At 35.9% G+C, this 15399-nt stretch overlaps 1 protein-coding gene across 1 annotated transcript; it reads right to left on the bottom strand.

The window, feature by feature from the left end:
* Positions 1-7717: 7717 nt before the first annotated feature.
* LOC131060477 (ascus wall glucan endo-1,3-beta-D-glucosidase) lies at positions 7718-15194 on the bottom strand. The gene is made up of 3 exons (XM_057993721.2): positions 14162-15194; positions 11887-13160; positions 7718-8099 (listed from the first exon to the last, which is right to left on the bottom strand). The coding sequence occupies exons 1-3, from the start codon at positions 14842-14844 to the stop codon at positions 7918-7920; spliced, it is 2139 nt and encodes a 712-aa protein (XP_057849704.1). The 5' UTR covers positions 14845-15194; the 3' UTR covers positions 7718-7917.
* Positions 15195-15399: the final 205 nt, after the last annotated feature.

Below are 15399 nucleotides of genomic sequence, written 5' to 3'. Positions count from 1 at the left end.
CAGTGTTAGGGTATTGAGAGATCAATTTGGATCACAAAGTTTATGGGTAAACTAATTGCACCAATATACATGAATGATAAAAAATAGTAACACATGTGAATGAATCATGTATTTCTTCAATTATGTAAATAATGTAGAATTTCTTTCAAACTCAAAGAGATTTTCTCATAGTGGTGAGCCATCAAATATTACCAAGAGTGTTAGTTTGGTGTAGTACTTTTGTATCAAGTGACCAAGTCCACAAATTGTATGTGCCATAGTACATATTCATTACACAATCTTGAAGTGCTTTTCAAGCAATGAAAATCAATCAATTGTTGCATAAAGAATCAAGTTAGTGGTGTTGGGGAATTCATTGACCAATTTAGAAAAGTGCATTTTATGTTATGAAATTAACTATCTCAGTTTATCATCCACACCTACTAGAAGAGGTCTCATTCATCAACATGTGGCTTCTATACCTCCTAGGATACATTAATTAGATGAATTCTCTTAAAAGATATGGGATAGAAAATTTGCCATTTGGAAGTAGTCCTAATTTAATCATTACATGGTTCATTAGTTTCAATAATCATAATAATCATAAAATTTGCAAACAGTACTATCCTTGGCTTAATTATTACATAGATGCTTTGTTGGCCATTTGGAGGAATTGATTATGTGTTGCATTGATGTCAACACTAGTTGTTTTGGATGCTTTACCGACACCCTTCTAGTCCTGGTAGGTTGAGTAGTTTCTGGTTGGTTTGGATCTGGCATGATTCGGTATGCTCTGGTATGATTTAATTATGGAATTGGCTTATTCATGATACTCATGTTCATATTCATTCAGTTGGTTTCGGTCTGGTGATCGGATGCTATCCTAATTGCTTGGAAGCTTGGTTTGTGGTTCCGGTGAGGGTTTCACCGATAGAGCTTTGTTGAAGATCTTTGATGATATGCATAAGTGGTGTTGGTGCAGCTTCTGGTGGAGTTTCAAGATGCTGATGGTGATCATGTTTGAGACTTGGCGGATGGAGATCATTGCTTTAGCGTGTGGACCTATATTGGGTCCCGGTTGATCTAGGTTATGGACCAGCTTAATGTAACGTGTGGATTGGACCTCTCGATGTGTTTTCGAGATGTCTTAGGTGTTGGATATTGTTTGTTTGGTCTAAGGCCGACATGTTTTGTAATTATGTAATTGGTTTATTGTCTGGTAGCCGACCTAATTGTTTATGGTCGAGGGTTTGTATATATATGGTGTAAGATCTCATTGTAGATCATCACGGCATATGGTCAGGGAATGGGATATGGATATGTAATGTATGAATAATGTAACATCATTCAGGCAGAGGATTTGGTTGATCATTGAAGATCAAATTGGGTTTATGTAAGAGGATTTAGTCCTCTGGTATTGAGCTTAACTGAAACTATACTCAGGCATAGGAGATGTTATCTTTGCAGTTCATTCATCCTTCTGGATTGTAGTCTGGATTTCTATGTAGTCAGTGGGACTCCTTTTGTGATGAGCAGTACGCTCTAGGTTGTTGGCCTTCCTACAAGTGCAGGCCCCTCAATTGTAATTCACATACTTACTGCAAAAGTATTATCTGACTATGGGTAGGTTTCCCACCGTGGTTTTTCTCTTTACCGAGTTTTCCACGTATAAATCTTGGTGTCATGTGGATGGTATTTATTTTCTGATTATTGCTTATGCTTAATTGGTTTAACTGCTATTTTGATATTTGGTTTAAGCATTCCGATATTAATATTTTGGGTTTTGGTATTAAAGTTTTAATTGCTAAATGTTCTGGTAATCCGTGACAACTGATTCACCCCCCACTTGTAAGTTTAGATGAAACATTCCTAAGTATCACAAGCTCTAGGATCTACTTCATCATAGTTAGGCCTCTTTTTGCTCTTATGGCTCTTAAAATACAACATTAGAATAGTGTCTTGCAATGTTCAAGAGACTCAAAAAAAAATAGAGGCATCCCCTCACATTCACTTGCCCACTCAAATGTGTTGGCATAAGTAGTTTAGCCCCATGACACACAAAATACAAATTATGTTTCTTACCATATTTATAGTGCTCTCAAATAACACTTTTTGCAAGAACCCATTCATTATTGGTTTGGTCAAATTGTGATGAGTTAGCAAAAACAAGAGAGGTTAATCTAGAGGGAACCCATATCTAATTATAGGTCTACATGGAACATTTTTTGGTGCCATGAACTTTGAGATATCATAGTTTGGTAGTATTTTTTATTTTAGAGCCCGTAAGAGATGTTATTGGAATAATGTACCCTAGAAGATCGGGAGACTCGAGAAATAAGTAGAGGCCTCACATAACATTCACCTACCTAGATAGATATATTGGCACACTCATTTTGGCTACATGACACACAAAGTTTTAGGTCCTTTTTAGATTTACTAGTCTAAGTTCATGTGTGTAGCTCATATACTCTTACACAAGTACAAATATATAATTAGTGACATTAATTTTTTTAAAGATATATTTTAGATAATATATTCTGGTTTTTTTACTACTTTCTCAATATATAAGTATGGAAGAAAGATGATGGAATTGATCTCTTTCAAGCTGACTATTCTTTAGACTTGTTGACGAAATTTCAAATGGAAGATTATAAGGGTTTTTATACTCCACTTATTTGTGGATTGAAGCTAAATAAGGACATGGCATTTGTGGATTGAAGCTAAATAAGGACATGGCAGGTAGGGATGTTGATCCTATCTTGTACAAGTAACTTTTTGGTAGCCTTGTATACTAAACTTCTACTTGACCCAAAATTTATTTTGTGGTATGTGTAATTTCAAGGCTTTTGAGTTCTAAAGTTCCACATTGGATGGCAACAAAGAGAATATTAATGAGTTTTTGGCTTCCAAAGTCACATTATAAACAAATTTCAATAGGACATAAACTTTCACCCTAGCTATCAAAATTTTGCAAGGAATTCATTTTTGTTTGTATTTTTTAGATTTGGAATGCTCATTTTTCTAGAGATGTTAAAATTGTCACGCATTAAAAACCGTTTATTTGACATCTAATCTTCACACAAATTTTAATTATCTTGTACATCTTTCTGGGGTACCTATGTTTCAAGACTATTTAATTGGGGGGTGGGGGGCTCTAATTCAAGGGAATAAATTTCAATTTTTTTCCTTTTGAGTTTGTTGCTCATGAAATCATGTCTCTCACACTAAATCCATTTCATTTGGGTATTCTTAGTAATCCCCCTATTTAATGAAAATCTAAATGTAAACATTGTGGGAATAAAAAGAATACAATAGAAGACTGTATTCATTGAAAATTTGATGAAATGAAATACCTTCTTCTTGATCATGGCATTCCTTTACTTGATCATCTAGTTCAAGCACCTACAAAAACATCATATGGTTGCACTCAAACATCTTATTAGACATCACCATGTTTTGGGGATGAACAATGTAACCTCATGGCTTGCATTAAAATCTCATCTTCCATATCACCAATTGTTACATTTGAATCTCGAGTTGCTATATCCATGGCTTTCAATGATTCTTTGTACCAAGACATTGCAATCACCTTTTTACATCCACCATACTGAGACACATTTCTACCAAATATATCATCCTTTCTCGCATCACCAATTTGGAAGACACTATTGAGGATATTCATCTTCTATTTGATGTTTGCTTCAATGAAGTTGCATAATCATTTTCATCTTTGGAACTTGCTCTTTTCTTGCTTATGTGTGCTTCTATTGTGATAGGTTATGAACATAATTATGATTTGACCTATCCAACTTTGTCATCATCCAAGTTGACATCATTTGTAGCAATATTAGATTCACAACACTCTAGTTATCATCATGCATCCAGGGTTCCTATTATTGAATCGTATATGGTACCTAATCCATCTTATTGACATCTATCACATTATAGCATTGGGTTGGAGATCTTTGAACATTGTTTGGAGGCACTATGTGCATCATCATTGCCTTTGGATCATGTGCAACATTCAAAGACACTAATCTTACTTCCTAAATGTTCCTATCAAGAATGGGAAGTCATCTTGCACACATTTGTTGTATTATTTCAAGAGGTTAAATGTTGTTCAACATTCATGAATCAAATTTTTGTTTTTAAATTTATGGCCTTCAGATTAAAATGGTATTTCTTGGGGGTATTTCTTTTATCTAGTCATTCAATGATATTGTATCAATCACAATACAAATATCGTAGTTTATGTTAAAGAAAATTGTGCAAAAGGTATTCCATATCTCCACACCCTACTTAATAATTACACTTTTCAATGGTCAAATAGCAATAGCAATTTTACACTTCATCCCCTAGTTAAAAGTTGTAATTAATCAAGTCCATTTATTTCTAAAAAATTGAATGAGTGAACATTCACTAAAGAAGCTCAAAATAGTTAACAATATAAACCTGTAGATTCATTCCCAAGAGCTTGGAGTGCATGTACATTGTCATGTACAAGAGTAATTTAATTATAATTATAATTATTTATCTATTACTTTGCAATGTGGATTGTATTTATTTACACAAAGAAACATTAATGAGAATATTGGATAAGCTTGGATTGTATTTATTTCTAAAAGGAAACATTAGTGAGAATACTACATAAGTTATCATTCAAAATCAGAACCTACTTGTGACTAATGAGATTTTCAACCACTTGTCCTTTCAAATGGAAACTTCCAATTTCTATCGAGTAGTGTATTTTAATGCTAACACGCCCTCTAAGATACATTCATGATGAGATTAACTACCAAATCAAATTCAAAATTGTTAATTATATTATTTTAGCTATGATACATAATTTTTAATTCTATTTATTTATCAACTACTTTGCAATAAAATTATTTCATCGGTTTCTATTCCGAAACAGGAATATAAAATTACATTTACTGTAAAAATCATATTTGAATTTCATTGGTATCCATTATAGATATATTCCACAGCTCACATTATTCATCTAGAACTGATATGTGTGCATGTGCATCTAGACTCTGAGAGATTCATACATACCCAATACAGGCATATAAGTGAGTTCTTGTCAGTCTTGAGGCTCAAAAAATTTATCCATCTTTTAGATTTTTGTTCCTATGAAGCCTTTTTTTAATGCACTTTTCAATTTAAACCAGGTTTTATAAATTCACTAAAATGATCGTGACACGTGGCATGAAATAATGAGTTCCACACCACGGTTCCAAATCCTATTTCCATATGGAGGGCAGCTTGTCGTGGGCTATGGGGATACCTAAAGATTAGGATCAAACATTAGGGCAACGCATGGACCTAAGCCAAGCCACTTGCACTTGAATCTTTTTTTAAGATTTCCCCAAACAAGTTTGGGGAAGGTGCCACATTATTCAGGAACCAAGGTATCTGCACGAGATTTCAGCTTAATCTTGTACATATGAAGGTTCCCTTTTTAACGTATACTTCCAATTTATACCCATTTTTGGATTTCACTAGACGAGTTTGGGGCGAAGAATGGGGAATGATGACTTTGACAGCACACCCCATTCCATTTCCACTGGCTGGGCATCTTAAGATAAAGGTCAAACTTATGCCAATGCATGTACCTAAGCTGAGCCAAGCTGAGGAGCAAAGACATCACCATCAAGGCATGTATTTTATTTGTTACTTTTTATTTCCTTCTTCATGACACGGGATTTGAACACAGTGCATTGGCTAGTCATTACAAGATAGCATTTCCTTTAAATGGTATACCTACCACTTCACCAGTCTCAGTTTTATTGTTCACCAGGAAGATTCCATCTGTACACCTAGTTTAAGTTTTATTTTCATCAAGCAGATTTCATTTGTGTATATGGTATCATGAATTTTTCATCAGTAATTTTAGATTGTTTGTAGTGTCATTTAAGGGAACATATTCATGAAAATAGCTTCTTTTTAACACATTTGTTCAATCAAGAGCTTCTTTTTAACACATTTTTTCAATCAAGAGGAATTGACAGGTTAGCCCAGTGACCCGGAGCTTAGCTCTTTTTAGAGGGTGATAGCTCTTTGATAAAGTGAACCCCCTATAACCTCTCAGTTGAGGTGCAATGGACCCCTCACCACATATCACATTTATATATACTTTTAACTTTATTTTCAAAGAGCATGAAATTCAAGTTTTGACTCGAGGAAAATGTCATCTTTTAATATTACTTCTGCATCAAGGATCTTTGGGTTCCAATATACTGCTTATCATGGCTAATATATGGTATCGTCCTTTGAGTTCCAGACACAGACCTCCTAATAAAACATTCTAGAATTCACTATCAGCGGATAAAATTGTGCTTGTTGCATGGAACTTCATTAATTTCAATCTCAAACATGAATCAGTTTGTGGCTAGTCTCATTCACTAGCAGAACTGCAAGACCCCTATCAGTGTATGTCTTTAGCTAAAAGATACCAAGAACATCAAATTTGTTAAGTTTGTGGCAATTCTATGCAAAGTAACTACACTTAACAGGTAGGGGACCATGCTAAAACACTAGAACTTAGATCATTATTTAGGCAATGAGTATGATTTACATTATAATTATCAGTTGGCACAGTTAACATCAATACAGTACTAGTATAAACTATAGCATGCCATAGGCATTTTTATTGCAAATCTTGTTACATAATTACCAACAAGGTTCAGTACAACAGAACTCTAGGAAATTACTACTTGGCTTTATAAGGGTTCCCTGCCATCACATATTTGACAATAAAGGAAAGCATGTGGATTTCAAAATTTGACCTAATCATGGGCGTAAAGGTTTGGTAGTAAAAACCTTGGCAAGTACTGTCATTTCATGAAGATAACAGATTCAACACCTACAAGTCAAACTGGCTGTTGAGAATCTCATAGATTTTCCGTCTTTGTTGGAAAGGTTTACAGAAGCACCCACCTATGATTACAATATAACATTGTGGATGAAATTGGAAGAGGAAATTTTCATCAAAATATGAACACTTCCAATTAGCAACATTATACATCCAAAAACAAATAGTTAACCTCGATAGATTTAAACTAATTCACAAGGTCAACGATATATTCCAATCTACGTAGTAGATTGAAGGTAACGGCACACTCAGGTGAGTCAATGATGCAGGATGATCGCATAAAAAAAGATGTACGATACAAATAGAAGAAAAGAATATTGGAATTAGTATTTCTGGTAGTTTGCATTTTTCCATGCAAAATAATGTTAAGCACAGCAACTAAAAAGAAAAGGTCATGGCGACATCCTGTGGGCCCATTCTGTAATTGATTGATGTTGCATTTAGCTAGACCTGACAGAATAAATCAGAATTCATGTTTCATGCCTAATGCACAAGATGGGTTGTCAAGTTACGGAGTAGTCAAAACTATCAAGAGGGGTAGAAAAGGCAAGTTCATCTTAGAAACAAACAATTCGAGATAGATGGGCCCAGGATCTAGATTTTCAAAATATTGATGAATAGCTTGTTAATGGCATTTCCTTTTGGATGAAGCTACACCTTTGGACTTGGGTCATTCAAATAAAATTATTCACGAGTAGAGAACTTTGGTTGGCCTGCGTGTCAACTATAGATAAGCTGCTAGTTTAGAAGTGTACATGGCTAACAGGACATTTTTTCTGTCTGTGAACCGCACTGTATATGCACACCATCCAAACAACTAACCGAATTACCATTTCACAAACAAAAATTATACTGTTCACTTCATTTTTTCTCGATTGGTAAAAATATTTTATTAATACCAAAACTAGTGACGATTTTTACATTTTTTTCCTGTATGGCGTGTGATCCAAGCTCTACAAAATGTGTGAGCTATGGGGGCAATTACTATTCACCATAGTAGCCTTGAGAAAAGATAACCTAAGACTATTAAGTATTATTCAACAAAATTACATCACATCTAAGAATTACTGTGCTGGAAACTGGCAGTATTTCTTTAATTCCTGAATCTCTGCAGCTAGACGCTGCAACTCAAGCTGGGTGGACTCCTTAAAGCTTAGCAACAGGTTATATAAGTCACAATGTCTGTCCGCTTGAACTGGAACCGGCAGGCAGTCTCCAGGAACAACTGGCCTTGTGTGTTTATTTCCTATTTGACAACACCTTACAAAATGATCAGAAAGCATGAACGACAGAGCACTAAAATGTACTACAGAGAATATACGAGATATAAGAAAGGTATATGAATCTATCCCTGTGCATTATTGGCAACTGGTCACGAAGAAGAAATATCTTCACAAATGAATAGGATTCGGGTCATAAAAGATGACATGATGGGAAAAAGGCATATTTACAGAGCACCATAAACCAAATTGTAATCCACCCTACACCATGCCCATCAAAATATCTTGGATGAACAAAATGTATCATGGAAGTTCGAAAAGGTTAAAATCACCAAGCATATAGCAAGAAGCAGCATCTCACCATAATAGAAATTGTTAGTACAGAAAGCGTCATGCATTAAAAAAGGTGTAAGAGATTAGAAGACAACACAACACATTGACACAATATAAAAGAATGCCTGTGAATATAAAATGAAGAGAAGGATGAAGTATGGCACAAGAAGGCAAAAATAGACAATAATTAAAGGAGACAGAAATTGCACAGGAAAACAAGGTAACTTGTAGCTTTCTAATCATTCAGCCAATTCTATATTGCTCCTATTTTTTCTCCTTGTAAGAAAAGGGAAACATCGATTTTATGAACTTCATATAGGATTCTAAGAAGAAAATACTTGTTGGGCTTTCTAATCATTCAGCCAATTCTATATTGCTTCTATTTTTCTCTCCTTGTAAGAAAAGGGAAACATCGATTTTATGAACTTCATATAGGATTCTAAGAAGAAAAATAGTTGTTGGGTACTCCTCTCTGAACAAGGTGCAACTCAAAGCTGATATGTAGAGAAAAAAACAATTGACCTGGCAAAAAGTCCACCTCCTGCTACTTATAGGAACTTTCTTATCATTAAATCTAACCCAAACCCTTAGATGGAAACTTTCTCTATTTTACCATCAGTCTTTCTATGGGTTTGGGCTAGATTTATTGATACAAAGCAACTAGATGTTTATAACTGCTCTAACTTAACTTTTCTTTCTGAGTTAACTATATGAAAGTGTGCAACAAAGCCAACGATATAATAGTCTAGGGAAGGATAGGGCCTATGATAGAAATAAAACTATGAAGATGAATGACCAATTATTAAGATGAGGGTTGGCTTTGTGAACTGTGGATTAAGCCAACGACTCCAACACAGTTACTCTTTTTCCTACTCGATAATAAGAAACGATGACAAAGTCCAACATGTGCAATTCACGATCCTACCTTACAGCAAATGAGAATCCACACTAGATGCAATGGTGTTCTACTGTAGGCCGGCTCCTCTGGCATGCAACCTAGAACTCGGAGTTGCCAATACACCATATTGCAAAAAGCAATGATACAACTCCACGTGGAAACAGAATGACTTGTAGGAAGGACCTTTTTACCACATACAGAACTGGGTCAAAAGCTCCTCAAACCAAAAAGAACTCACTCACCTTAAAAGTTCCATAACATTGAAATTTCAAAATCTATGGAACAGCAAAAAAAAAAATTCTCCACTCTTTTATTAAAGAACTTCAACATTATCCTCTCAAAATGTATGTAGATATAACATTAATTTAATATTGGTTGAAATGAAATCATTTTCTAATCTTTTGTTAAAGACTTCCACATTATCATCTACATATGTACGTAGATATGAACATCAATTTAATGTTGGTTGAAATGGGAGGATAAATTATTGTTTGCATAAATGCTAGTTTTATCTTTAAGAACATCAAATGTTACAAAAGGATAGTGTGTCCTTGAAAATCTACAAACATTTTGAATGAAGTCTGTTATGACCTTACTGGATTAGAAACAATTTGGGAGGCGTGTTTTCTTGAAAGGAATTGTTATTTGTAGAATGTAAAGAGAGAGATATCTTCTGACAGTTAAAACATGTTTTTAAACTTTTTAAATATAGATTTCCAGAGATATTCCAAAGTGCAGAAAGGTCATTATTTTTACAATTATTCAGGATGCAGCCACTGACAGTCCACATGTTATGGACTTAAGGTAATCATGGTGACCACACTCTCCAAGTATTTATAAAATCCAAGTGGCAAGCAAATCCCAAACAAGTTGAAATGGATCAACTCTACCCTAGACTCTGAGTTTTCACAAGACACCAAGTTTTGCCAAGGATCTCCGTATCTGAGTATGAGTTTCAGACACCTCAAAACCAAAGGAAAAATCCCTCATTTGGAGCTCAAAAAGTTTTCAATAACTATGTTTTTTGGCCAAGTCTCAAGTCTTGCTACTACGATGTTAATCATGTTGCCTTTGATCCCAAAGGTATACCAAGATCCAAAACTATTATCAATAACATATAAAAAGATCAAATAATTAGAGATGCCTAATTCAGCCTTCCGGGTTCTCTAAATGGCAAATTTACATTTTCCTTCCTGAAATCTTTTCAAGCATCTAATTTATTCTTCTTTACTTATTTGGATTCTCAGATTGCGATGAAGTTTGGTTGCAATAGCATCTTCTAGTATAAACCTGTATGAAACAAATTGTGAGCTAAGCTCCACCAAGTTTCGGGGACGGTGACGGGGATGGCTAGATGTGTTTCCAGTATGGGGCTATTTTGGGCCATTTTGTAGGGGATGGCAGCGGACAACTATTAAAAAGTAGAGAAATTTTTAAAAATATAGAAAAAAATACAAATATTCATTAATAACATTGTTAAAGCATTCATCATAGACATTGTAGAAGCTTAATACATAACAATAGAATTGAATTGAGATTTCACGTGAGGATTGACAAACAAATTAACAAAATTCAAATGCTTTTACATATTATACAAGAATTATAACAAATGCCCAAAGACTTCAAGTTTCAACTATAAAATGACAAAAGCATAGAAAATATATGTCTGATCCCTAATCAGCAGATGCAATTGGTAGGTCAGTATCAAAATCAGAACTCATTTCTTTGTAACTGCTAGTATAAGGGGCTGTCTTAGGCAAGGGAACCCCAAGTCCCCAAGTCCCCGACTCCCCGAAACATTTCAAGGATGGGAACAGGGGTACCAAGGCAGGAGATTCATCCCTGTGGAGCACAGATTGTGACAAATCATGCAATAATTGATACTTCAAAAGTTTTCTTCTTTGGGCCTTTTTTCAAAATGTGCTGGCTTGCTTGAGAAAGGACTTCATTATTATTAATAAAACCAAATGACATATGGTTTTTCAAGTATTTATTATTCTATTTACCAAGTTACTTTACAATCCATTCTGGATGTTTGTCATTTTAGCACTTCTGAAAGAAATATTCTTTGCTACATATTTTTTAAAAACAAACCTTATCCCAAATGTAAGAACTTATGATTCGCGAATAGAAGATACAAAATCCTTCTTAAGACTATTCAGCATAAGACAGAGAGCAAAGACATGCAGATGTGGCAGGATTAAGTGAAAGTACGTGGAACAAAGAAGCATGACACCTAAATTACATGATTCTAGGTAAAAAGAGATTTACAACTGATCCTGACGTTCTTTTAAGAATAAAAGCAAATGAAGCATAATAAAGTAGAATCAGTTGAAAGTCATCTTTTCTACGTAAGCATGCTGAATATGTGTGGAAATATAAAAAGCAAACAAAATAAAGGCAAATCCTATATCAAGATTATTAAGGTAACTTGCATTTTAGACATAAATGATGTTAGGTGACAACCAAATAACTAGTACCTAATAAAAGGGGGTTTGTGGAAAAATAAAATAAAAACAAAGAACAATTTCTATTTGATTTCTTCATTTAACAGCAACATGAATAATCACAATCATCAGTACCTCTTGTATATATCCACCACAATAAATTTGTCAGTGAATTGCCATCGTCATACCCCTTCAGAGCCTTTACCTTCTGCAGAGCACTGTCTTTGTCATACATACTTTCTAATGCATATACAAATCCCTTCCATCCCTCTCCAACACCCTCCCTGCTCAATGCAGGAACAGTCCATTCTACCAACTGCTTAACAAACCCCACATCAGCGAACAAAAGTTCAGTAATGGGTAGAATGGGTAGCAACTGAATACCTAATCTGCATTCTCTCCATTCAGCAGGAGCAAACCACAGGCCACTGTCCCTCTTATTTGCCCATAAGACACCCATAATGCGGTTCTCCTGCACAAATTCGGACTCATAAACAGTGCTATTCAAAGGAACATGCCACCAGGCCACAGCAGACCTCATTTCCAATGCAGCCAAGGTAGATCCAATCCCAATCAAGTTGGTGTCTTCATAAACCAAACCTAATAGTGCTGCAGAATAGTATGCATTCAAGGCCTCACTGGTGCTCTCCTGGTTTCTCCCATCTGCAAATTCTGTAAGCCCGCCAGCCCAAGAATGCAGCTTCCACAGATCAAAATTTCTCAGACGAGTGTACAACACCCCTTCTTCAGGATTCACGGTCATGAAATCCTTAACAATAGAATACACCTGGGGCTTAAATGACCTAGCCCAGTTTTGATCAAGCTTGGCAAGCACTGCAATCGCATAGCAAAAGTACCCAAAATGGTAGTGATGATCATTATACACTCCTAATCCAAAATCAGCACCCGAATCCTGGGCACCATTTTTGCTTATCAACCCACCCCACTTTTTATCATACACAAATCCATTCCCTACAAAAGTCCCATCCAGCCAGGGTGTTATGGATTGCTCCAAAAATTCTCTTATACGAGGGATCAGGCTATGACAATTTGCTTCCTCTGCTATCAAAGCCAACCTGGCAGCTCTGGCGATCGCCTTCCCATAGAAATAAGTAGATGTGGTACCGATCGGATTAAGGTCCGCAACATCGTGCTCCAGAGCAGAGACAACTGCTTTCTTTCCTTTGCGGCTCTCAAATCCTTCGATTGAATGCCAGTTTATGGGTATGTGTGTCTCCTCTAAAACCCATGAATCCCCAACTATACCCACCAGGTCCCCATCCATGCTTCTATAGATGAACTCGGGGATAACACTATCGTCTGCTGGGACTGTCATTATGTGTCTGTGTACAGAGTGAGAAAGCATAAGCAGATCCCCCCACCCTTTCTTCTCCCACTTATAACAAATCCTGAAGACAATATTTTAAATAATGGAAGATTTGTTAGAACTGTGAAACAATAAGCCAATTATTCCATTCATAAAGAAAAGTAGTATGTGCATTATAGGCTAATTTTTTAGGGAGCAAATTCTATATTAACGTGTCTTCTGTAAAGGATATTGGACAGGCATTTGCAATCATAAACTGGTATACACACTTTCAAGCCACAGCAATCAAACAAAGCTTGTTGAATTGATCATTAAAGTTTACAACTTAAAGCACCACAGTGATTCTTGACTTCGTCCAGACGCAGCAGGGCAATTTTAGTCTTTAACTCAGCCACGTACAGCAAATTAAACTTATCAAATTTAGGCTAAAATTGACCAAAATCAATAGAATTCAATTCTTTATGCTGCAAATCCTTTTCTGTATATTGGGGATGCTACAAGAACACAAAGATAGGTGTTAAAATGAGGAATGGAGGAGTAGTTTGCCAGCTCCAAGTATTTTACTTCTTAATTGTTGCAGATTTGAAAAGTCTTCCCAAACTGTGGCAAAAGCAATCATATTGTTCTCATCGTTATGTTTGAAATAGGTCTAGAGAACATTAAAGGTTATTATTACTATCATATTTGAAAAAGTTCTAGAGGACATTGAATGTTATTGTTATCATATTTGAAATCCCTATAATGGGTGTGTCAGCATCCTTTTTTCTCTGTGCTGATTCATGGAACAGTCATCTAACCTGTAAACATTGATGAAAAGTTCAAAAGAAAGGTAGACTGGAAAATATGTAAGGAATAAAATAGGCAAATAACATAGTAGTTTTCAAAAAATTATATCTTACAAGTGCATATATCTGGAAATTTGGAAAATCTAATCCACATAAGCTTTAAAGAACTAACAAATTTAACAACATTTTATATCAAAACTTAATGAGTATGGAAAAATGCATTCAAAAATCAGCTGGATTTTCTCTTTAAAATATTCAAGAGTGGAATAAAACAAAACAAAAGTAAAAAATGCCTTGCCTGAAGGGGGCAGCGAGGTCGACCTGAGCAGAGATTGGATAGCAAGTACTAAAGCGGTCCAAAATCTGCTCTTTTTCATCTGTAACCTGATCAAACTTGTCGGAAAGCAAGGCCAATCTGAGTACACCTTGGAAGCTCCCCGAGACAGAAAGGTCAGAATTGAGCTTCAACAGAGCAGAGCTATAAACAAGCCATGTTTGCCCATTGTTAAACTGGATCTTGTGCTTGGTGGAGTCATTGGAGGAAGAGACATTCAAGACAGCGTGTATAGTGGAAAATTTGAGGTCTCCGCCCTCGACAATGCAAGTGATGTAAGGGCTTCCTCGCACGAGAGGAACCCTGAGAGGACCCGGGAGCTCCAGAGTTAGACTGAGGTCGTCGAAGCTGGTCAGCGTGTGAGCGCCCGAGGGCGCACACGAGATGCTGAGATTGGCCACGAAAGCTTGGAATATGAAGGCCGGGTGGACGACCCGGGCAGGATAACAGACCGTGAGTGCACCATTTTCAGATTGGACAAGGTAAGGGTGAAAATATTCTGGTTGGTTGCCCTTCTTTAGAACGAAATTTTGCCAGGCGGCATTGGTGGGTAAGGGACGCCTCAGGAGGTTTTGGGCAAAGAAAGGCGGAGGGTTGGGTGCGGCCGTGTTATCTATGGCCGGAAAGGAACTTAAACTTTTGTGCATAGTGGAATCGAGATTTACTTTGCTGAATGCTATTGTAGAAATTTGGGCATTCCTGCACTCAATCAGGCTTTCAACTCGATTACCTTATTTTTGTTTCACTGTATCGGTTGACAATTCATGTCCACTGCTCTTGATTATATAGTGATCAAAAGAGTCTAAATTCGAGATGTTTGGATTGTTGGCTACGAATAGGTTGCTTTGGGAAGGGGAAATCTATTGATGCGTACTTGTTGCAAATGCGTATTTTGATGCGTTCAAGGAACGGAACGAGTGCAGCGTGATATTTGTTGTTGCAGAATAGTCCCCACTCGCTTCTAATAAAAGCTAAACTTAGGCGGTCTTCCCTCCAAAGGAAAGGGTGGTATAAATGAAAGAACAATTTTGATGGGATGTCTGCTATAAATGGAAGTAATTTTTTTGTGGGGGGTTTTTAGTTCGTTGGTGAAGTGAAATGGTACCAAATAAATCCTGACAAATGCTTTTACTTGAAGAGATCTCATTATGATAAATGCTTTCATATTGAATAGTTAAAAATTCTTTATCGATAATATAAAA

Source organism: Cryptomeria japonica, chromosome 3 (genome assembly GCF_030272615.1).
Source record: "Cryptomeria japonica chromosome 3, Sugi_1.0, whole genome shotgun sequence".
NCBI lineage: Eukaryota > Viridiplantae > Streptophyta > Pinopsida > Cupressales > Cupressaceae > Cryptomeria > Cryptomeria japonica.
The sequence above is the reverse complement of the archived record's forward strand: the minus strand, read 5'-3'. Positions and strand labels throughout refer to the sequence as shown.